This window comes from Manacus candei, unplaced genomic scaffold (assembly GCF_025592945.1).
Source record: "Manacus candei isolate 608988 ecotype Guabito, Panama unplaced genomic scaffold, ASM2559294v1 h1tg000042l, whole genome shotgun sequence".
NCBI classification, from domain to species: domain Eukaryota; kingdom Metazoa; phylum Chordata; class Aves; order Passeriformes; family Pipridae; genus Manacus; species Manacus candei.
The window spans coordinates 6923847-6946926 of NW_026138090.1; the positions used below are offsets into that span (position 1 = coordinate 6923847).

Below are 23080 nucleotides of genomic sequence, written 5' to 3' on the forward strand. Positions count from 1 at the left end.
ATTCTATGTTTATCCTGATTAATGGAAACGATCATCCCCTATTGCTCTGTTGGACAGATTATATAGGTAGTTGAATCCCAGTAGTGATTACAAGTATTCATTTTTATGCTAAAATTTCCTAGGTTCTCTACAGCCAGACACAAAATACTCTGGTGGTCCTGGAAGACAGATTAGATTTTCTTTCATATATTAGTCACAATGAGCTTTGTTAGAAATATCACAGCTCTTACTGTCACACTGAATAGGCAATGTCTCATACTCTTATACTTAGTAGTCTTATTAGCAACAATTATTTCACTAATCATTCTTATTTAATGAGAGAGAAATAGGGTCCCAGCAGTGGTCTGCTACCACTGTAACACAACCATGTAAAAGAAAATCTATTAATATAATAGCATACCTGTCTTCCACATGAACAGTCAGTGCAGAAGCATCTGCTCTGGTACCCAAGCTGTGCAGCACACACGGCTGTGCTCTCCAGTGTGTAGCTCCAGGGAGGTATGAGCAAGACTTTAAGTATATTTCACTGAAGAGCTTCAGAGCTGCAGTATAAATCTGAGGGGGAATCTGGAAATCATGATGTGAGGAGTGAATAGGCACGTTCTTACCAAAACATTTCATCTCCAGCTATCATGATAGTGTGCCTACTAGGTTTACAGCAAAAAAGAGTGCTAACATATTGTGTTAGCTTGAGTAAGTGTATGGATGTATTTGTGTATACAAATGCCATCTTCCACCTCCTTCTCAAAGAAAGCCTTATAGAGTTACATATGCCACCATGTGTTAAGTAATTTTTTTTATGGGCTATAAATGACTTGGCCAAGCTGTGAAATGAAACAGCTTGTTCCACTGCACTAACAGTGCAGGCTCAGATCTTATTGTCTGTGAAGTAAATGTGTGATGAGTCACTTTCTAAATGAAAACACATCATAAGTGTTCTTGCACCAAGTCCTGTTCACTGTGTATACGTCCTTGTGATAGGACAGCTTTAGGACAAACAGAAATTATCAAAATATAGTATTATTTGCAGTCATAAATCAGAAAAGATCAGTATTTTTTTCAGTTTGATTACCTCTTTTTAAAACTTTTGCATATTTAGTAAAAATAGGCCTGTATTAGATGTGTAGGTAACATCTACTCCTGAAGTTAGCACTTTATCCTTGAACTGTTTTTCTATTTATGTTTCTAATGATATAAATTCTTAAAGACCTGCATCTACTTTTATCCATTTACCTCTAAGGCTTAATTTTTTTGCATTCTAATGACCATATGTCCAAAGCACTAAAAGGAATGAAAAATCACTACCTACACAGCCCTCTGCCAGAGCAAATAGGTGTTCCTGTTATGCAATATGTTCTTGGGTTTACATTTAAATGCAATATGACTGACTTTGCTTCTGCCTGGCCCACAAGTTTGTCAGACATTACATAAATAAACTTTGTTTTTCATGTCACTCTGCTCCCAGAGTAGTCAGCAGGTTTCCTAACAGAAAACAACTTTTCAGAAATGCAATCTGCAACTACTTTGGTTTTGTTACTTTCATTTTTAGCTGTTGATCTTAGGAAATGCATTGTTCTTACAACATTTTCTAAGCACTCCATGTATTTTAATTTAGGTTGGTGGATATCAGTTTTAATCCCAAGTCAAAAATATTCCATTCAAATTATTTGTTTCTCTTTGGATTCCCAAAAGTAAATAATACTCAAAACCTACTTAACAGTCTAGTTTTTCCCCTTCTGATACTGTGCTACATAAGATTTTTGAATTATGTTTATAATTATTTGATCCTCTTTATTAGATCTTGAAGGACATTTTCTATTATCTCTTGCTGCCCTCTGTGGGAGTCATTTCATTCCCCTTAAAGTGTTCATACTATTTTCATTGTACTTTCATCATATTGTAACATAAGTCAAAGAGACTTAAATTCAGTTCCTGGTACTTCTAGATTCAAGCCTGAATGTCTAATTTCTCAAAAATCAAGTGGACAAAAAGAATAAATAAATCTGTTGTGATAGTCACATCTTCACATATACATTCAGAGTAAGAAGGTGCAAAATTTTTCATTATTTTGGCACAGAAAGTGATGGTTGTTTCAAATGTGATTTCGTCATTTCAGACTATATTGCCAAACTCTCAAAAACTTGTATATTGAGACTAAAAAGAGTTAAAAAATGTTTTTAACATGGGAGAGGGAAAGTAGCTTAAAATCTGTCATCATTTAAATGATGACCTAAGCAAATCTAGCAAAATTCTCTCTTGTTTTGTATAGGTAAGACACATTTTGTGTTCTCATAGTGACATGGAAAAAGAATTTGCAGACTCAGTTGTCCTACTTTAACAAGATATTTATGCTGTATTACACAAAGATTATTGTAGTATTGTGCAAATCCTTTACTGAACTGTGATTATGTCAGATCCAGACTTTTACAGGTAGTTAGCAAATTTTTTCTTCTTTTAACAACAGCTTTCCTTCTTGGTAAAGCCACAGTAGAATAAGCTTAAAATAATCAAGGTTCAGGTTGCTCTGCATGTATGACATTAAATAGTTGTATTGTTTTCCCTGTATGAACTTCTGTTCATACAGAAAGCCAGGGCAAAGTGTGCCTTTCATCATCAAAACTTCAAATGTGCTGTGGCAAGCCGCCTTTTATGCAGCTAAATCTGCAGCGTCTGATATGTCTCATTATGTAAGATGCTAAAATTGTGAAGACTATGAATATATATTTAGACTCAGACAGTGATTTATGGTGAGGATGAAGGGGAACAAAGGTGGTTGAAGAGAGTTTTGCCTTCTGAGACTGCGTAGTTCCTCCTCTCGGATCCAGGCTGCACCTATCTTTGAAGTTCAATTTAAATCGCAAGAATAATTTCAGACATAATTTTAGCTTTCTCTCATTAAAGTTATGGAAAATTACAGTGCTGAAGATTTTAATTTGGATACTTCTAGTGTAACGTAATTGTTTAAAAATCAGTTTTCTAAGTGGAATCCATTAACTTGCCTCCCAACTACCACTGAAAAAAAATAAACAGACACTTCCAGAAGGAATTTATTCACCCTAAATAAAAAAAAAAAGGTTAAGATGTTATCCCTATTGATTACAGAGTCCATGGACTCTGACATTAGACACATAAATTTCCTTATGATGAACCCTGTCACTAGTTTGTAATTCTAAAACAGAGCCAAATTTTGGGGAAGTCTGGTATTTGAATGAATGCAGAGAAGATAGAATAATAAGCTTAGAAAATACCTAAGAAGATACCCTTCCACAGAAATATAAATAGATATAAATAGATATAAATATGAGATATCTAGTAGGTTGTACTATAAATTAGTTGTGTAACTCTCTTGACTTCCCTCAGCTCATTTTTATTCTCTCTCTGCCTTCTACCTGTCAAGTGCACACAGGTATTCTCTGTTCATCTTCACTGTTAAAAACAACCTTTGTGGTCACCTTTGATCACCTAAATTTGAAATTTACAAGTCTCATGATTTCTCCTCCATTTATTCCAAATGTTTCTATGGTACAGGGACAAGTCTTCCTGGAATACTGAAAAAAAATCTTTCTGGAGAAACCTCTGATCCCTTATACTGTCCTTTAGATCACTGGCTTGGGCAACTTCCTGACACCAGTGAAACTTTTTCTTCTAATTCACCTACTCTAACCTTATTCTTTTGTTAGCTGCTTTCCACTGCCTTATGAACATTTTCCTACAACATTCTAGAAAACCACCCAACAGAAATAAAGCTGGTTGAAACTGGATTGGTACAAGTATATGATTTTTATGAAATGTGTGAGAATGTGTGAAGTATCAGTGTTATTTTCCCACAAAACATATTACTTCAGGCCAAGAGTTTTTACGTATGGTATCAATACCCAAGCAGAACTGAGTTCTGATTTGGTTTGGGTTTTTTGTTTGTTTGTTTGTTTTTTGTGGTTTTTTTGTTTGTTTTTTGGGTTTTTTTTGTGTTTGTTTTGTTGTTGTTGTTGTTGTTTATTTTTTTTTTCACTTTCCAAAAGAAAAATAAAAGAATAGAAGCTCTGAAAGGCAGGCATACACAGAATGACCAATAAATGGAATAGGGTTCATAGATATGTAGATATATATATATATTCTGGGAAATATTCTGCACCTCAAAATCTCAACAGGCAAAGGGCTTTCTCTGTTTTCAAAATTTATTTTGAACAACAGTTTTGTTTCCTCTGAAAAAAAAGTCTGAACATATTTTTCTTAAAATATTCTTTGTTTAATCCTACTAAGAATTTTGGGCATACGGGCTAAATTTTTGCACCACTATATATTTAAAATTTTGTAGGCAGTGAGCCTGCTAGCTCTGAGAATCACAACATAAAGCTGTCAGCTTTTTCATATGCCTGAACCTCAAAGTCAGCCACCCTCACTGCCCACAAAATTGTAAATTGTGTTTGCTGTGAGCAAAATTCCCGAATTCTGCTCCTCTCCCCCATTACATGACTGCACTCACGTAGTGTCAGAGGAGACACAGAGATATTAATGAAAGACTTTCTTTGTTCATCTCATAATACAGCCTGTTCTCAGCAGTCCACATTTCAAGTAAGGAGATGGAAGGGACCTTCAGCAGCTGGAATCCTCTCCAGAGCAGAAGCAAATAAATGCAATCTTTCTCTGAGCTTCAGTTTGTCCCATGAGTGGTTGATTGCACCATGCAGAACAGAATGGGTATCCAGCTGCAGGAGGAGCAACAGATTTCAGAACATGCATATATTCAACCTCATCTGTGGAGCCAGAGAACATATTTTTTGAGGCAGACCCATGTTAGTAATCCCAACATCTATTTAAAGCACTGTGAGACAGGAGGAAGTCGTAGTTAAGACTGTATTAGCTGTCCGATTTTTCTTTCAGTAAGAAAATGAATATTAAACCAGTCTACAGGGAAAATTTTGACAATTATCATGGAGAAAGAAATAAGTGTGAGAAAGGTGAAAAGACAAAAAGAAGGTAATGAAAAAAACTCAAAAGGACAGAAAAGGTTGGAGCCTGTAAATACTGGGAAGCATTGCTTATAAAGGTTATCCATCATTATTTTACAGCAGCTTTGCTAGTAGCTCATGTCCCAGCAAGAGGATGAAAGGCATTATGAATACAAACAGCTGGTACTGCAAGTAACTATTAAAAATTAATAAAAAATTAAAACAATGTAAAAAAAAAAAGGAGAGAGAGATTTGAGAGATTTCCTTTAAAAAGATTGGAAGGTTTTGGCTGGTATTTTGACTTCTTGATAAATGTACTTTAAAAATGATACTGAATACTCTTTTGCTTTACCTTCAGTTGGAGCAGTTGAAGTTGTTTAGCTCTAGTACTGAAATGTAAATATCAAATGGCTAGTATTTGCAGTAGTACTGAATTATTTATTGTGATAACGTGATATTATCTTGTTTTTCTGAAGTATAGCTGTCTGCTAGAGGATGAACTTCTGGTTCTGAAAATAGTGTTAAAGGAATCCAGCAGAAACATATTTCTTGCTACAGCTGCACTCTGTTAGACAGAAAATGATGTGTGTATGAGCTTCATGGATTACAGACAGGAATACATGAGTGGCATAGGTCCTCATCAGCTTTTCTAAGTCTTCATGTTTTCTTATGGTATTGAACAACAAAGTCCTGTCTATGTTTACATGATCAAAGTCTCTCTTCACAATAAACCCAATACTAGTTACTAAAACCAAACAACTCTAGGAGAAGTAGATGTTATTATCTCCATCTCTGAGATGAGGCACAGAGATGAAGTCTAAGATCACAGAAAGCTACTAAATGACATGGATCTTTTGGCAGAACCCATGGTTTTGGATTGTCTTTAATCATGCCCCATATTTTAAAGCTGTAATTTTTGCTTTTTTGAATCAACTTATCAAGACTCGGATTGGAACCTCAGATTCCTTAGATTTTATGACATACTGCTACATATTCTACCACTCTAAATATTACAAACATACTCTAATATAGCTGAATACAAGATTATGTTTATGTAAGATATACAGCTACATAGAAGCATTTGAGTCTGGGAAGCATCTGAGTTTGGGTTCTGGAAGATGTTTCTCATTATACCATATTACAGATAACTAGCCAAGTCCAAGTCATTAAATATCTGTGAGACAAACAGTACTAAAATCATAAAAGAAATGCCTGTATTCTACCAATAAACATTGTACAGAACTCTCAGAGGTACATTAGTTTTATATTTCAGTGTATTAAAACAGGTAAAGACCTAAGGAAATTATGCATATCTTCATCCTAAATATTACGTAAATTCTGAGGTTTTCTACTTACTCATTCATAACTATAAATATAAAAGATTCAGAAGAAGCAATACTTCATTTTCTGCTCGGAATTGCTTTTAAGACTAGCTGAGAGACAGATTTCATTTTGCCTCTGGGGAACACTCAGGCAAAATGTGACAAGTAGCAAATACCAGAAGTCACTAAAGAAGAAATCTGCGGAAATTTCAGAGAATCACAGAATATTCTGAGTTGGAAGGGATCCACAATGATCATTGAATCCAACTCCTAGCCCTGGCCAGGACCATCCCCAAGAGTCACATCATGTACCTGAGAGTATCATCCAAATGCTTCTTGAACTCTGTCCCTAAACCTTCCCTGACACAACTTCAGGCCAGCCCCTCGGGTCCTGTCACTGGTCACCACAGAGAAGAGATCAGTGCCTGCCCCTCCTCTTCTCCTCATGAGGAAGCTGCAACTGCAATGAGGTCTCCCCTCAGTCTTCTCTTCTCCAGGCTGAACAGACCAAGCGACCTTTTCTGCTCCTGCCACAGAGCAAAAAGATGGGGGTCAGAAGACACAGGGCTAATTCCAGCAGGAATGTGTCTGGTCTGCTTTAAAGCAGGGCTTGACTGCAGCAGTAGAGCAAATTGTCCTGCATCAGCCTTTGGAAACCTGGGATTGCTCGCTGGGATGGGTGCTTTCTAAAATGTGGAAGTAGTATACCCATAATCAGAAAGTGTAGCAATAAATTCTCAAAGAGTATGTTTTCTTATGAAAAAGCAACTAGCTCTCTGAATGAACACAAAATCCTGCTAAAACAAATCATAACATCATGTACCTTGCTCTTCCACATACGTGATGAATAAGGCATATTAGTCCTGTAGATTGTAGCCACAAAGTAAAGCTGGTTTTAGCTTTTGTTGCTTTTTTGTTTGGTTGGTGTTTTTTGTTTGTTTTGTCCTGCTTATTTTTTCCAGCAGCTGAATTCTTTGATAGTAAGAGGATGACCTGGGATGTAAGGAATTAAAAAAAGAAACGAAAAAACAACCAAACAAAAAAACACCACCACTACCACCCAAAATTAGCATTTCCATGATCAGTAGGTCAATATCAGAAGCTGTTTAGAAGGACCTTTCTCTTGTTTAAAATCTTTGACCATAAAGTGTCTGACTCTTGAAGCTCCAGAAGAGCATTTCTTACCTATTTTGTAAACACTAATTCTGTTATAAATCTCATTTGGAAGGAAAAATGCTGGTAAATAATTGTTAATATTTTTTTCCTCTTGTATTTTACTTTTATTTCCACTGCTCTAGTACATGCCAGTCACTTTTCTGGAACAGAAGGAGCCCATACCAACTTGTACATAGCTATGAAACAAAATGTCAATTTATGTATTTTCCTAATTCTGTTTTCTGGCCATCTGGCATCCATTCAGAAAATTACTCAAGTATGATGCTCATCAAGTAGCAGCGTTTAGACACCTCATATTTAAATCTCCAAGTTTAACCTACTCATACATGATCCATCTATGTGAATAAACACAGTCAATCTCAGAAGGCAATTCAATTTATTCTAAGGTAAATGTGCAAATTAGCTCAGAACTTTATATTTAGACAGTTGAACTGAATGAACTTCCTGCCATTCTCCAGTGAGATTTCCTTGCTCATTTAATGCATTAGCCTTGATAAAACAGAGTGATGGGAGGCAACTCTTTACTACTGTCTTGGATAATTCTGTTTGACAGCAGGCATTTGATCAAAAAGGAGTGGGAGCACAATCCATAGTTATCAATCCCTGGAATTGACAACAACAGTGCAGATGACACATCCTGTGATTTACAGCAGCAGTCACTTAAAACTAATAGCAAAACTAATTAACCTTTCACAGTGCTGAGGGTGATAGTTCTACGAGAGCAGCAGCTGATGTTGCCATCACCACAGCAAATTTAAACTCCTTGACTTCTCATCAAACACCTTCCAGCAATTTAGCTAGTAGCCATCACCCTTTAATTGTTAATGAATTGTTAATAAATATGGTCCCCTAAAAAGAAGTGTGCTGTCATGTAAAAAAAACAGGATGCATTTAATCACATATATAGATATATTTAAGAATTGGTTGCCTACAGTTATCATGTTCCAGAAGTGCAATGCTACTGTGCATATCTGTGGTCACTTTGTGGTACATCAGTAAGTGTGCATTTGATATATATGTAACAGGTAAAATATCACACTAATTCAGCTTAAATATCTCTTATCCTTTTCAATTTTTACTCTAGCATATGTTTGTAGAACATATTTTTTCACTGTTTGTTTCCTAGGTAAATTAGACAATAATTCTTTTAGTACTTTACTATATGGTTCTTTGCCACTGTGATAAACCTGGTTTGCTCCTGTTGCATCGAAAATTCATCTTTATTGAGGAAAATGTTAGTACTCAAGACAAAAATTATTTTTCAATGCCTTGGAAAGACATATTGGTATTTTCCTCAAAAGATATGCAGTATCACTTTCACCGCATTTACTTTTTTTCAGAGTTGTGTTGTAGCATTTATCATCATCCAATATACCAAAATACCTGCGATCTGTTCCCTTCTCACATCATTTATGATTGATGTTTTCTAAACTTGTATAAGAATGCAAAAGGTTGTGACTTGGTGCTGTATTTTGATTTATTCTTACCAATGCAACCCTTGGGGTCATCCAATCCCATGACACCCTTAGGAAATTTATTCTTGTCACACCAGACAAAGAACAGTCATGTCCAGCTCAGCCCACTGTGAACTCTCTCATCAGCTCTTAGACAGTTCACTATTAACACTTCCCCTCATCACCGTATCTCTCATTTCCATTTAAAGAATCGACTCCACAAACCAAGGCACATGTGCTCTATTCTTACACACCCATTAAAGGAAAGATGTAATGAGCATATACAAGAACGGGGGGAAAGTTAAGAAATGGAGGGAACAGCAATCTCTCCTGAGTCTACAAAACTCTGCTAGGTTTTGAAGTGGTGATTTATTTCAGTGCAGCGTTTCATAAGGCTGGTATTAAGGCTCATTCACTGCTTGCTGTGGGAGAAAGGAAAATTAGTATGAAAGCACAGGAAAGTTATCATGCTTCATGTGCTTGCAGCTGGAGATCATTGTTTTCCCCATGAGGCCTGAACAGTGAAGCATGATAGTTTGTCCTAAAGAGCATCTAGGGATATAGAATAGTCCACAGAAAATTTCCAGATGTTGAGAAATGGTGCTGGAATTTTCAAACTTAGTTTACTGGAATCGTTTATCCTTTTTTCTGGCTCATAGCATCACAAGTAGCATTCAACCCACCTCATCTCATTTTAAGTTGAATGCACACCTAAGAGGTACAAAAGCAATCAAGAGACGATCCAAACAACTGTTGCAAATAGAGTTTAAAGGACATAGAGGGCATAAAATAAATAAGGCAAGTATATTTTCCAGAAAAGACTGTGATTAACTAAAGATTGCCTGAAACTGTTTGTCCTACAACTGTTCATGCTGGACTTTTTTCATGGTCAAGGATTGGAGTGAGTGCAAGAACTAACATTGATCACAAATCCAGAGTTAAACAGCACCTTTCAGGTGTGTCATGTCTTCATTGGTGGTTTGAGGATTTTGTCTACGGAGAAAAGGAGGCATTATAACTTTTCTTGAGTCTCTTTCCAGTCATTCAAAATCCACAGTTTAACCAAGATAGACCCAATGGGCACTCAACACTTTCCAAAAAAAGGCATTATAATGGATTAATGGATAAGAAAAGGGACATTGTTGTCCTTTCCTTCTTTGATCCCAACTACAAATGATATTTATTGCTGCCATCACAAGATGAAGGTGTCATTCTCTTTGCACAACCATATTGCAGAAAGAAAGTTGTTATTATGGCATATTCAAACCTACAGAAATGGCTTTGCCATGACTAAATATTGTGAAAGAATCACTTGCCTCATAACAGGTTTTCTCCCACCTTACAAACAATAGGTGAAATGCTGACGCAGCTGAAGCTGAATTACAAATTTAATAATGACTGTAAGTAAATTAGATACCAGCTCCAGTTTTTGAAGAGAGTTGGGGGCCCAGGTTGTTGCTGAGATTGTTATTAAATTTTTATTCATGATCCCCAAAAACATTTTAAGTAGGAAAAAATAGAATTGACATCTGCAAAACAACAGCTGTCATTTTTAGTGGGGATTTTTCAAATTCAGCTATACATTTGTGATACAAGCAGTAATCTCTAAATGCCACTTGGCAACTTTATACTCTTTAATGGAGAACCTTCTCCAGATGTATCATAATTGTTTACTCTCTGCAGAATTGCTTTGCACCATACAACATCTTGGCACAAGCTTCTAGAATTTCCAGTAATGTGTTAAAGCTCCAGCCTGCTGGCATCAGAAACTAGGTAATATATAATCCCAGGGGCTTTATGCTTTCATTTCTTTTGGACTAATATCTAAAGAGAAGAGGACAGTGAAATAATATTTTCCATAGCAGGACAATAGACACAGAAGCACAAAGCCTCCTATGACATGATGCTATTATAGAGAGATTGGAGCTGAGGACATGGGCTCTGCTTCCATCACCATACACATTTAGAAGGTGTAGCCCTGCTTCACTCTGCCTGGCTTCTGTAAAGCCTTGTGGGAGGACAAGCAGAGGAAAGGCAAAATAGCTTTGCCTACATTTCCTTCTGTGCCTTCTCTCCATCTCTGGACTGATTTAGAGAGAAATCCATAAAATGTAGGAATAATGGGCCTGTATTTCTGCCCACATAAGAAGAGAAAATATCTTTACTTTTAAAGGTCACTGTGAGCACTTCCATTTAAATTGTGTGAATGATATTGCTCCATGAAACAAAATGCTGACTTCTTCACCAGTCTTAATTCATTGCCTTTCAATATATTACTTTTAACACTCTATTGAATGTTCTCTTTTTTCTTTTCTTACCTTTTTTTTTTAAATATGGTAACTTCAGAATCTTGTGGTAAATGTTTCTGAAAAGGTGAATTGCAGTGACCGTTATGTGACTTGTCATGACTCCTAGAGAAATTTCTATTCTTGGGAAAAAAGCTCCACAGAGGCAAATACATTCTGAAGCATTTAATCTAGTTATCCAAGTGTACTGCACGTATCTACCATTTGCTCATCCAAGCTATACATTATCCTTACACTGCTGACTGAAAACTACAAGCTACAACTTTAGCTATAAAAACTGCAATTCAAAAAGAAAAAAAAAAATAAACCCCAAACTAAAAAAAAAGAGAAAAAAAGTCAGAAAACTCTACTCTCCAAGTTAGAAAGATACATTCGGTTTCCTTTTACATTAATGAGGGTTGCTTTTTCTGCTTTTCCAGGTAAAACACAGGTTATGGGTGAAATCAAGATTGCATTAAAGAAGGAAATGAAGACAGATGGAGAACAGCTGATAGTAGAAATCCTTCAGTGCAGAAATATCACATACAAATTTAAATCTCCAGATCATCTACCAGGTATCACACAGAAAACAGCTTCATGGTACTTTGAAAACATCAAGTAGGCTGTTTCTTAAGTCAGTTAACAACACCACTAAAATGGGAAAGAAAATTGCTTCTTAGTCAGGATGAATATTCTACAGGATTCTTTTTTAAGTGCCTTTTTTTTCTCCTGTGAGCAACTTTAATGAAAGTAAAAATATTTTGTAGAAGCAAATTAACTCTCGGAAGTTAATCCTCTTTTTAATTTACTTTTGATTGCTAAAAATTAATCCATTTTTAACTTTAGTAAAAATTATAAATCTCTAGGTTATTAAAGAACAGTTATATCTAGTAGAAAATTGTATTTTGGTGAAAAAGCTTTTTAAAAACTAAAATATCATGTTCATTATAATATTTTCATACTTAGATAAAGACATCAAGGTATTTGTTCCTTTAATGACAGTGCTGTAAACACAAATTAATTCCCTTTGATTTAATGGGGTGATTCCATTTCCACACCATGTGAATGAGAACAGAATATGACTCTGTAAAGTATCATTTTTTTCATAAAAAATCCCCTCTGTTGAAATCATTAACAACGATTATTTAAAAACTTCTGTCTGTAACTCATTGAACTGTTCTTTCCCCAGACCTGTATGTGAAGCTGTACGTTGTCAATATCTCTACCCAAAAGAGAGTAATTAAGAAGAAAACCAGGGTATGCAGGCATGACCGAGAGCCTTCGTTCAATGAAACTTTTAGATTTAGCTTGAGTCCTGCTGGGCATTCTCTTCAGGTAATTCTGCATTTTATTTAAACCTAATTTTGTATGTTGTCCATGCTGTGCTGTGGGCATTTGAGATCAATCTTCTGCCCCAGTTGTTTGCTGAAAAGAGAAAGCTACAAAGGAAATAACACAGTTACAGAATAATGGAACTATCAGGCTAGAGGAGGCATTAAAAGACGGGTTACTCCATCACACCACACTGAGGAAGGCCTGAAAATTTTAGGTTTGATCTATTCTTAAAATTGCGTAGAGAAGTGAGTTATGCGTGCCTTCCAAGAATAATTTCTGTGTATTTAGAAAGTTGAGTGCAATATCAAACTTAAATATGCCATATTTTTAAATTAAGCTCACTTATCCTTAAGTATCCTCACAAAGCACAGAGGAAAACTGATCCACTTTCTCTTTAATTAATTTCTTTTTTTTAAATTTAAAGGCTGTTATCTCTCATCTCTATTTTTCCAGGCTAAGTCAACCAAATTTCTCTGATATATCCTTTTGCCTAAATGCTGCATCGTTTTATCATTCTCTTCAGTTCTTCAACTTCTTTAAAAGTCATGGTACATAGAATTAGACACAATAGTTATATTCATGGACATTGAGAATTACTGATTATGCCAAGTGAAATATTCTCTGTTACATTTGTAAAGGAGCTGACTTTTTTTTCTTCTGTCTGTGACACATCAAGTGATGTTTATTTCAAGTGATGTGTGGAACTGGTTTGGGAACAGTCTCTCTTCTGTGTTTTAGTTGCTTAGACAGGTTTGATAATATGGTCAAGCTGGCTTTTTTAGACAGGTAGGATTCAATTTTACTACTTTCATTTATTTTTACATTAGTAGATTGTTGGTAGTTGTTGGACTTATCAGTATCCACTTAATGTACCCTTAAATCTTGCAGACCAACATAAATAAGCCAGCTACATTCTGATGACTAAAATTAGTCTGGATTCTCCAAGTGCCTACATTAGGCATATTGGCTGTATCATTAAAATTAAAGCCAAAATGGATGTTGCTTACAAAACAAGGCCAACAAAAATAGATGCTCATTTTCCTGTGTTAAGGTGTCCTAACATATTGTTTCAGTAGACTTGATAAAAGGCTATTTAATAATTGATATTATCTGGGAAAATCCAAAGTGATCAATAAAGTCTTGCCAAAGTTTATGAGCTAAAATTCCTGTAAAAGCTCTGCTTCCAGTGGTAGTTCAAAGAGGAAACCATATGGAGTAGACCAATAAAGAAGAACTCACAGAATCCTATGGAAAAATAATCCATCAAGTTGTTAGGATGGGAGATAGTGAGGGAGGTATCTGTAGAAACACTCAGCTGGAGACTTGACAGCACTTCCTCAAGAATTCTGTGATATATAGGGAAGAGGAGACTGATGGGAGACCTCACTGCGGTCTTCAACATCCTCATGAAGGGAAGCGGAGGGGCAGGTACCAATCTCCTCCTCACTCTTGTGACCAGAGACAGGACTTGAGCAAAAAGCATGAAGATGAGTCAGGGGAGGTTTAGGTTGGGTATCAGGAGAAAGTTTTTCAACCAGAGAATGGTTGGGCACTGGAACAGGCTCCCCAGGGAAGTGGTGACAGCACCAAGTCTGAGAGAGTTTAAGAAGCATTTGGTCAATGCTCTCAGGCTGATGGTGTGACTCTTGGAGTGTCCTGCACAGGGCCAGCAGTTGGCCTTGATGATCCTGATTGATCCTTTCCAACTCAGCATATTCTGATTCTATGATATGTACTGGGAGTGCTCATCAGAGCTAAGAAAATGAAGGCTGTAAAAGTATCAAGGAACAAATTTAAAACAAACAAAAAGTATTTCTACTTCATGAAACTTGGAGATCAAGCTGTAAAATTTATTCCCATTATATATTGTGAATTCTAAAAACTTCCACATAAAAAATAACTGGAGAAAATGATTGGAGAAATTTATGGGCAAAAGACCTCATAGTCTGTTAAATGCAAACTTGCTACCTGTGAGTCAGGAACCCAGTGGTCCACAGATCATAGTAGGTATTTTGAAAGACTGTCACTGCCTGATTGCCTTGTTCTTGTATTCTGCCTTATACACTGCCCTCTGCACTTTTGGAAGCAGAATATTTGCCTGGAGACACCCATGATCTGACTCAGTATATCTGGTTTTTTATGCTCTTCAAGCTTATCAGTTGATTCGTTCCTATGGTAAAGCATGAAGCTGGATGATTTGAATGCTGAATCTGAGTAATGAACATTTAGGGCCAAAGAGATGGACATTGTCAAAAGAGATTTGGAGGAGAGGGAAACAAAACAAAACCAGAATGCATAAAAAGAAAATGGAATTGGAAGATTAAGGGAGAAAATAAGATCAGAGAGAGGGAGTAAGATAAGATCAAACATGATAATCATAGATGGTACATTGTAAAGAGCTATGAAAACTAACCAGAGGCAGAAATTAAGACAAGGAAATGCACTTTAAAAACCAGCAGCAAGAGCTGTGAATAATAGGCATAAAAATGGGAGCGTGGGCTATTGAGGAAAAAAAAGGGGGGAAAGAAAGCAAAGAAAAAAAGTGAATTGTCTGATATAGAGTACTGGGGATAAGAAAAAAAGAACCCTGGAGATTAGAAAGTAAGAGTAGCTGATCCAGGACAACAAGACTGGAATTTAAAGGCTGGGGCAGGGAAGAAACAAGGATGAGACACAGACAAACTAGAGAAGACAGATCCTAGGGTTCCAGCTTGGAGGAGCAGAGAGAAGGATCACGGACAGAAGCGATGAAAAATTGTTAAAATTTTTTCTGTCCCAAAACTGTTGACGAGTCAGAATGAAAACATTCTGCAGTAAACATTTTGACAGGTTTTAGACAAGCACTTGCCTCAGCCCCTGGCAACTTTTTCCTTGTTTCTCTGATTTCCCTGTTCCTTAGTAACTCACCTGGGACACTTCTGGAAAGCACTAATCTTCTGATTCCTTCACCTTGTTCCCTAGCTGGCTCCTCGTTGACTGCAATTAGAAATACATAATACATATGCAGGGTTAATCAGGAAAAACAGAACAATGTATTTCATGGATGTTCTGGTTTAGTTTTTCAGCTTCTGGGAGGTCCATTCTTCAGCAAACACTGAACCAAGCAACCTAGAAAGCCACCAGCAGTGGAGGCAGGCTGTCTATTTTCTCCAAGGACAGATTTTCTGATGAATGGACTTCCCTAATGGTTTAATGCCTAAGAGTAATTTGGTCTTTCCTCCTCAAACCTCTTGACTAATAGCCACACAGGTCTAAGCTGTCCAGGTACATACCTTACTCGCCAATTGATATCAAAACTGGACAAGGAACTGGAAAGCCTATTCTGGAAAATCATTGCAAATTTCTTCCTTTTTAAAATTTATTTTTAAATGTTATTTGTAATGTCAAATTTGCATTTTTAACTTTTTCCCCAATATCAGAATGGAAAATTTTCAAAAAATATTGATGTTCCTGATTAAAGGAAATTCTAGTTCTTCTACAGTTCTGTTACATGTCTACTCTCATATAGTCTCTTCCAGCATTTCAGCAGATACAAAATCCTTGATTTCTGTCATTCTTGTTTTAGCCTAGATCCTTGAAACTGAACAACAAAATGCCCTATTTTCTCTCCTGCTGGTTCATGCAGAGGGTGACAGCCTTCTCCTCGTATCAGTTACCTCCCTTCCTTATTGCTTGTTGGGGTATATTCAGTGACTGTGAATTTTACAAACCTGCTCCTAATCCTATTATAGAAATGCAAATTTTCGTTTCTTCTTTTTTGTTTTGAAAACTTAGCAAGTTGTTAAAAAAAAAGGAAGAAAGAAGCAGCATTGCTCTTCTCAATAAATAAGTTACTCAAGAAATAAGAAATGTTAAAATTTTCCTGAATGTATAACTGTAACTCACACCCTGAAGTATAACTATTATCAAATGTGTTTCTCATGTATAATGAACCTAGAGATCCACAGAATGAGACAAGTCCTTCAGAGAAGTGCATTTCTTGCATGGCATGAACCTTTTTAGCTGGAAAAAATGTGACTGGATGACATATCAGCCTTGAAAACCCAGTTTGCACAGCTTACACAAGCACTAGGGCTATTTGTTACCCTTCCCACGCTCTACGTCTGGGTGAGCAAGAGCCACAAGACCAGATCCAACACTGTATTTCTCATCAGAGAAATATCAGGAGTGAGATTTCAGACCAACTCTACATTTTAGGTTAGACTACCACAAACCAGACCTCTGGGCTTTTTCACACACTAGCTCTGAGTTACAGCCTATGTACAGGGCACCTTCTGACTTTCACGAACTTAATAAGAGCTGGTGCTTCACCTGCACTTTACCTCGTAACTTAAGACAACCTTCTGTTTATCTTTAGTAACCAGCAGGTGAACAAATGCTCACTATCATTCAAGATTGTCTTCTAGGGGCTACATCCCATGATAATGAAGTAGAAGAGGGAGAAGATTCAATTTTTACAGGGCTTTCTTTTTATTGGGAAGGTGGTTCCATATACAAAGTTATGATCACTCTTTCTTTTGTGTGTGTGGTAAATCAGAGCTCAAAATTTCTGAATCTGTCTTGTTTGTTAGCAAATTTAGTATGTTAATATACACATTGATAATTCTTTATTATTATTATTTTCCCAGATTCTGCTTGTCTCCAATGGAGGGAAGTTTATGAAAAAGACACTGATTGGGGAAGCTTATATCTGGCTTGACAAAGTGGATCTAAGGAAAAGAATAGTAAACTGGCACAAACTGTTGGTCAGCTCCACGCAAACACACTGAGCAGAGCTGTCTGCTTAGGGCACAAAACCTGCAGAGTCTGCTCTAAACAGCATCACTCCAAGACTATAGTTTGATATCATTGTATTTAGCTAGTCTTTCAGAATACAAAGTAGAAAAGAGCAGTCTCTGGGCTACACAGCACACTTAAATGAGGGCTAGTACGCTTGTTTTTGCTGCAAAAGACAGCAAAAGGAAAAGAAAACCTGGGCCCAGAAGCTAAAGTGAGGCTGTTTGAAATGAAGACTGATACGAGGGCTCCGTGTTGTTGGACTCTTTGTGAAGAGAGTAACTGTGAAGGAAATGCTGAAGGCTGGAGGCAGGTGTTAACGTGGAGCTCGGCTGCAGCTGGAGGCAGCGTGATGGAAAGTGCAGTCTGGTTTTCTGTACAACCAGAAGGAGATCATTTTATGCAAAAACACCTAGGGTGACTGACTTTCCAAATCTCACTTATCAAAAGTGCAAAACTTGCTCCTCTGCACCTTAGGATTTCTGATAATTTGCTATAGTGAGATTATGCCACTTGACACAAACTGCAAGGCGTTTGCAAGAGTGGTAATGTTATTTTACATTACTTTTTTTCTTCTTTTTCTTTCAGAAACTATGCTGTGAAGAATCAGATCTGATTGTTTTATTTGTTTCTGTGTCTTAACAATGGATATAAACCACTCTCTAGAATGTTATGAATTAAACTATATTAATAGTCTACAATTTGGGATGTGATTTTAAAGAGAAGGGACAGGATATAAACCACATAAAAATGCTGTTTTAATGTCAGTGACACTGTACTTCACCCCAACCTTTACATCAGGAGGTCTAAAATAGTTTGAATTGAAGAAACTTAAGCACTGAGACTAACAAAATTATTTCAACTAGTCCATTTTTCATCAAGCAGGCTTTTTCTGAAATTGTATGCAGATGATGAATTCTAGGATATTTAGTGGGCACTTTGGAGCAGTAGACCCACTGTGACAACACCAACCCACTCAATGCAGGGCTCTGTATCAACACTAGTGACACTCTAGAAAGAGGAAGGGACAGCAGGGCAGTTCCTGACTGGATGCTGTTACATTAGAGAAGATGAAGAACATCTGCTTGCTATCTCAGGTGAATGTCTGAGTATAATCCACTCAAAAGCATGGCTTCTCAGGAAAGAAGCAAATAGGAAGGTAACTTGCAAGATTTAAGGCTGTGTCAGCACGTTGTTGCTTAAAGTCCCACTTTCAGGAATTTGAAGCTGAGTGGTTAGCTCACTTGGGAAGAAACTACTGGCTAGCATGGCTTAGGCTGGTTGTTGTGTTTTCCCTTGTACGATATTTGAAGAGGGGAGAGCTTTTTCTCTCATTTCCAAACGTATTGCGGTTTCATTAAAACCCAAGAATCAATATGGTACTGTCGTGGTTAATTCCCATGTTACTCAGAAGTCATTTAATATTTCACAGCTTCATAAAAAGTTTCCCTGGAAATACGATCACATGACCTTTGCATACTTAGAAAGAAAATTACCAAATTTCTGCATGTCTGACATTTATTTTTCTTACCCAATAAGGACCTTTCGCAAATCATTTAATGTGCATTATCTTATATTTCTTGAATATATGTAGTACACTTCCACAGGTTGTGCAAGATCAGCTGACAGTATTCTTCTGGAAAATATTATATACTTTAAAAAAAAAAGAAAAAATAAGACTTAGATTATTCAGCAACTGGATTGACCATGGAAAAGCTACACCATTTAATTTGGTGACACTTCCCACATATATTTATTAATTTATCTTTTATCAATTTAAAATAACGGCATGGTACAGGAATATGAGAAGAAACACGCAGAAGATATTAATGCTACACACACCAAGGAAACTCCTGTTATTGATAACCTGCTGGTCACTTACTTAACTTGCAAGCAGAGCAATCTTTCCAAAATCTTATTAGCTATCTCAAAAACACAACATCACTGACAGTGGAAGTAGAATGTGTGCTTTAATGTTGAATTTTATGCTTTCACCAGTGTATGTATACCCTACCTCTCACATATTTTAAAAACAGTCTGCTGGAGTTATTGTAAAAATTCTATATGTTTTGATGTTGTGTATGTTTTTATAAGACAATACTTCAAAGAAAAAATCCCCAGTTGAACTAAAAGATCCTATATATGACATATGTGTTGCTCTTTTGGTGGGTTACCTTGCATTCCTGATGACTATACTGTGTTTTTCCTTTGAAAAAAGACCAACACCACCCCCCCCCAAAAAAAAAATCCTAGGTGAAATGCAAGCCCTGAGGTGTGCAATTTTGTGCAAACTGCTGGTAATTTTGTTCTTGCTAAGATTTGTTATAAAGGCAGCAAGTAGCACTGGTAGTTGCTATGGAGATTTCCAACTGGAACAAGCAGTATCTGGCTGCCTTAGTGGAAGCCTGTAATCATCACTCTTAATTGAGAAAGTGGACAGGCGTGTTTTGCTCTCACACACATACAAATGTGGCCAATATTTTTATTGAATAGTTTCTTGGGTGGTATAGCTGCAGCTGTAAGGGACAGCTACCTCTGAGGTTGATCAGCTGTCAGCAACTGGTTTAATTCAAACATCTTTGACTCTCTGAACAATACACAAAAATGTTTCTGCATGTTGAAATAGCAGTTTTGGACTCCTGTCATGAAACACAAAGAGTAGGGTTTGTGAGGAACATGGCACTGCCTTGGCCAGCTGCAGCAAGGACAGGGCTCCTCGGTGTCACCCAGGGTGGGCTCGTGTCAGACCTGGGCCCATGCACTCACTCTTTCCGAGGCAGCATCATTCAGAGGTCACAAAATGCTACCAAAGTGTGCCAAGTTCCTTTTTTTGACCAAATTTCTAGGTTGTACTGAAATCACTCTATGCAACACAGATTCATGTTTGAATGCATAGTTTACTTTTTTGTTGTTTGTTTGGTTTATGAATGAAGTCAGGAAAAACTCTTGTGACAATGTTTTTTAAAAAATAATCAAACAAGGATTATTAGTATTTTTTTACCTTTTTTGTATATATCTCAGCATAATTTTTTTGGTTTTTTTTCTCATTAATTTTTGTTTGTTTTATCTGGCCAAAAGTGCTTAGATGTGGCAACAGCTTTTATCACTTCTGAGTGATTGATTATTAATGATTTCACACATTTCTATGATTGCTTTGAAGATTTCTATGATTGCTTTGAAGATATATATTGCAGGGAGGCAACAGCAGAGGCATTTTAACTTTTTTAATTCATAAATCTGCTGAGACAACAGAAATTGAAGCTACTTCTTTGTTCAAGGCCTTGTATAGTGGGAACAAGCTGAAAAATGAGCAAAAGCACAGTGTGTGTGTGTTTACAAATGATAGGGATTTATAATGTTATCATAATTAGTAATATGCATACAATGAGCAGCAAACCGCCACTTTTTTTTTCCAGGTTAAAACTAGACATGAGAGTTTCTATGATGAATGTTGAGCTAGTTCTTTATCATTACACTTTAAAGGGATAGTATCCAGAGGCAATGAGTGCTGCTTCTTTATTATTACCCATGTTTTAACATTACATAGATCCTGTGTGGAAGAAACAAAAACCGGTTGAAGTCAATAACAATCAATCTATTGACTTGAACTGGTTTTAAATTGAAACCTAGGAAATATTTGAGTTATTTTTCTGAATGCTGGGTGTTTGCATGGTTAGGTTGTGGGATATGGTAGCTGGTAACCAGCTGATATTGATTCTTACTTTGAGGATGATGATGAAGAAAAAGAAGACATCTATTATATTGTAAGCTAGCGTGTGCCCAATAGAGATTATTTAATTAGGATTTAGTTTCATGGAGATATCATAAAGATGTTAATAGTATTTTTTTAAATTATTATTTGAATCATAACTGACACTATTTTTAACTAGTTTATTTTCATTGCTACAATGTTGAATGTCCCAGATTCATTATTTGAGTATATATCTAGATATGTACATACCTATGTGAATAGCAGAGAAAATTTGTGTGAGTGTAACTTATAAAGGTAATGAAACAGAGAGGAATTTTAGTATAAGTATCCACCTACATTATATTTAAACTTTATTCCTATATGCCTTGTGAATTTTCAGTACACCTGGCATGTAGGATGAATTGCTCTTTATGAATACATGTTGCCTTTAGAAGGAAAATAGAAAGAATAAGTGAGACCGGATACTCTCTCTTTAAATCACAAGAAGCATTTTAATGTTTTCTATATGTTCTGTTTTATTATTTTGAAAAAATTAATAAGCAGATATATTGAGCTCAAAAGTTATAATATATATAGGTATCCATAACTCAAAATAGATTATTTGAGCAAGAGCTGTTTTCTTAATTTGTTACCCTGTAAATACTTATGCATTTTTTGTAAACCAGACTGAGTTTAAGTTATTAACTCCATCTGACATCCAAGCATGTGATTGTGTCCTTATTTGATTGTATCTTATAGATGTTCAGTGACGTGCTCAGGTGCTCAATGATGGCTGACTAGCGTGTGTGCTGTCATGCTACAGACAACATGTACAGCACACACAGTGTTTAAAAAAATCCAAAAAACACCAAAAAAACCTGCAAAAACAACAAAAAAAAAAGATTAGTCCTTGAAGAAATGTAATGTTTCCTCAGTGAATGTTGCATGCATAGATGGTGGTTTGTTGATATTCATTTTGGTTTGAATTTCTTTTAATTTTTATTTTGCTTTCAGAATCATCAGGAAAAAAAAATACAGACTTGTTCTAAAAGCTGTAAAAACTGAAACAAAAGCAGTATGAGAACTGTATAAAAATGCTTGTAAATCTGTCCCAGTTTTCACTTTATGTATAAATCCATGCCATGGTTTTGTGATTGTATACAGGATGTATCTTGAGAACTTATGCAAATTGTGCTCTATAAAGGCTGTTATCCCAGTCTGACAAATAAATATTTAAAATATCTGGTTTGGTTTCTTTTTCCTAATCAACATGAAAACCTATTTCCCACTTGTTGACCACAGTGTTTTTATGGTAATGCTGTACACACTCCCATGCTCATCTGTCTTATTTCAGCATTAACACACCTCCCAGGGTATCACCCACGTCCCACATTTCATTTTGAAATAAGGAATGGCTTGTTCATGAAAACTTTTCTCCAAAAAGGTCAGAATCAGAATCACATGCAACTTGATATCTTCATACAGATTCATCTCTGGCATTCTATATAGACAACAAATACATGTGCATACATCAGAACCATTTAGGAATGTCCAGGGTTTTGTCTCTTCACTATGAAGAAAAAATGAATTACAAATTTAGCCTAACTCCATATCCTTGTAAGTTCATGATGAAGACAAGAATAAGAAAGAATCTGATAAACCCTAATGGGATTTGCTCTGGCTCTTTCCTCCAGCAGAAAGGTTTCCAGGAACAATATATTTTAGAACTTACTATAAACAAGAAATCATTTTTTTTTCAGCAATTGTTTTTATGTTACTGAATTTTACCTGACTTGTAAAACATCTGTGAGGTTTTCCCATTCTGAGTCATGTCTAGATCTATATTATATTTCCATACTTTCTGTCTTTGATACAAATAATTTAAAAAAAAAATCATACCCCCCAAGTAAAATAAATTGTTGTTTGATCCTGGCATCTGGAACATACAGCCTGGATTTTTTTCTGTTGGTTGATGCCCTTTTCTCAAAAAATAATATAATGAAAAATAGGCAACATTTCTGAGGATGCCTCAGAAAAAGAGGTGTCCTTTTTCACATTAGCCCACCTGCTACAGCACTGACAAAGACTGACT

General features: G+C 36.1%; 1 protein-coding gene across 7 annotated transcripts in view; it reads left to right on the top strand.

The window, feature by feature from the left end:
• The window catches only part of PCLO (piccolo presynaptic cytomatrix protein), a 351079-nt gene extending 328849 nt beyond the window's left edge, over positions 1 to 22230 (top strand). For all 7 annotated transcript variants that reach the window (XM_051795271.1, XM_051795275.1, XM_051795277.1 and 4 more), the window contains 3 exons: positions 11627 to 11761; positions 12376 to 12521; positions 17150 to 22230. In XM_051795271.1, the coding sequence (XP_051651231.1) occupies positions 11627 to 11761; positions 12376 to 12521; positions 17150 to 17290 (422 nt within the window). In that variant the 3' untranslated portion in view covers positions 17291 to 22230. The remainder of the gene's footprint in view (positions 1 to 11626; positions 11762 to 12375; positions 12522 to 17149) is intronic.
• Positions 22231 to 23080: the final 850 nt, after the last annotated feature.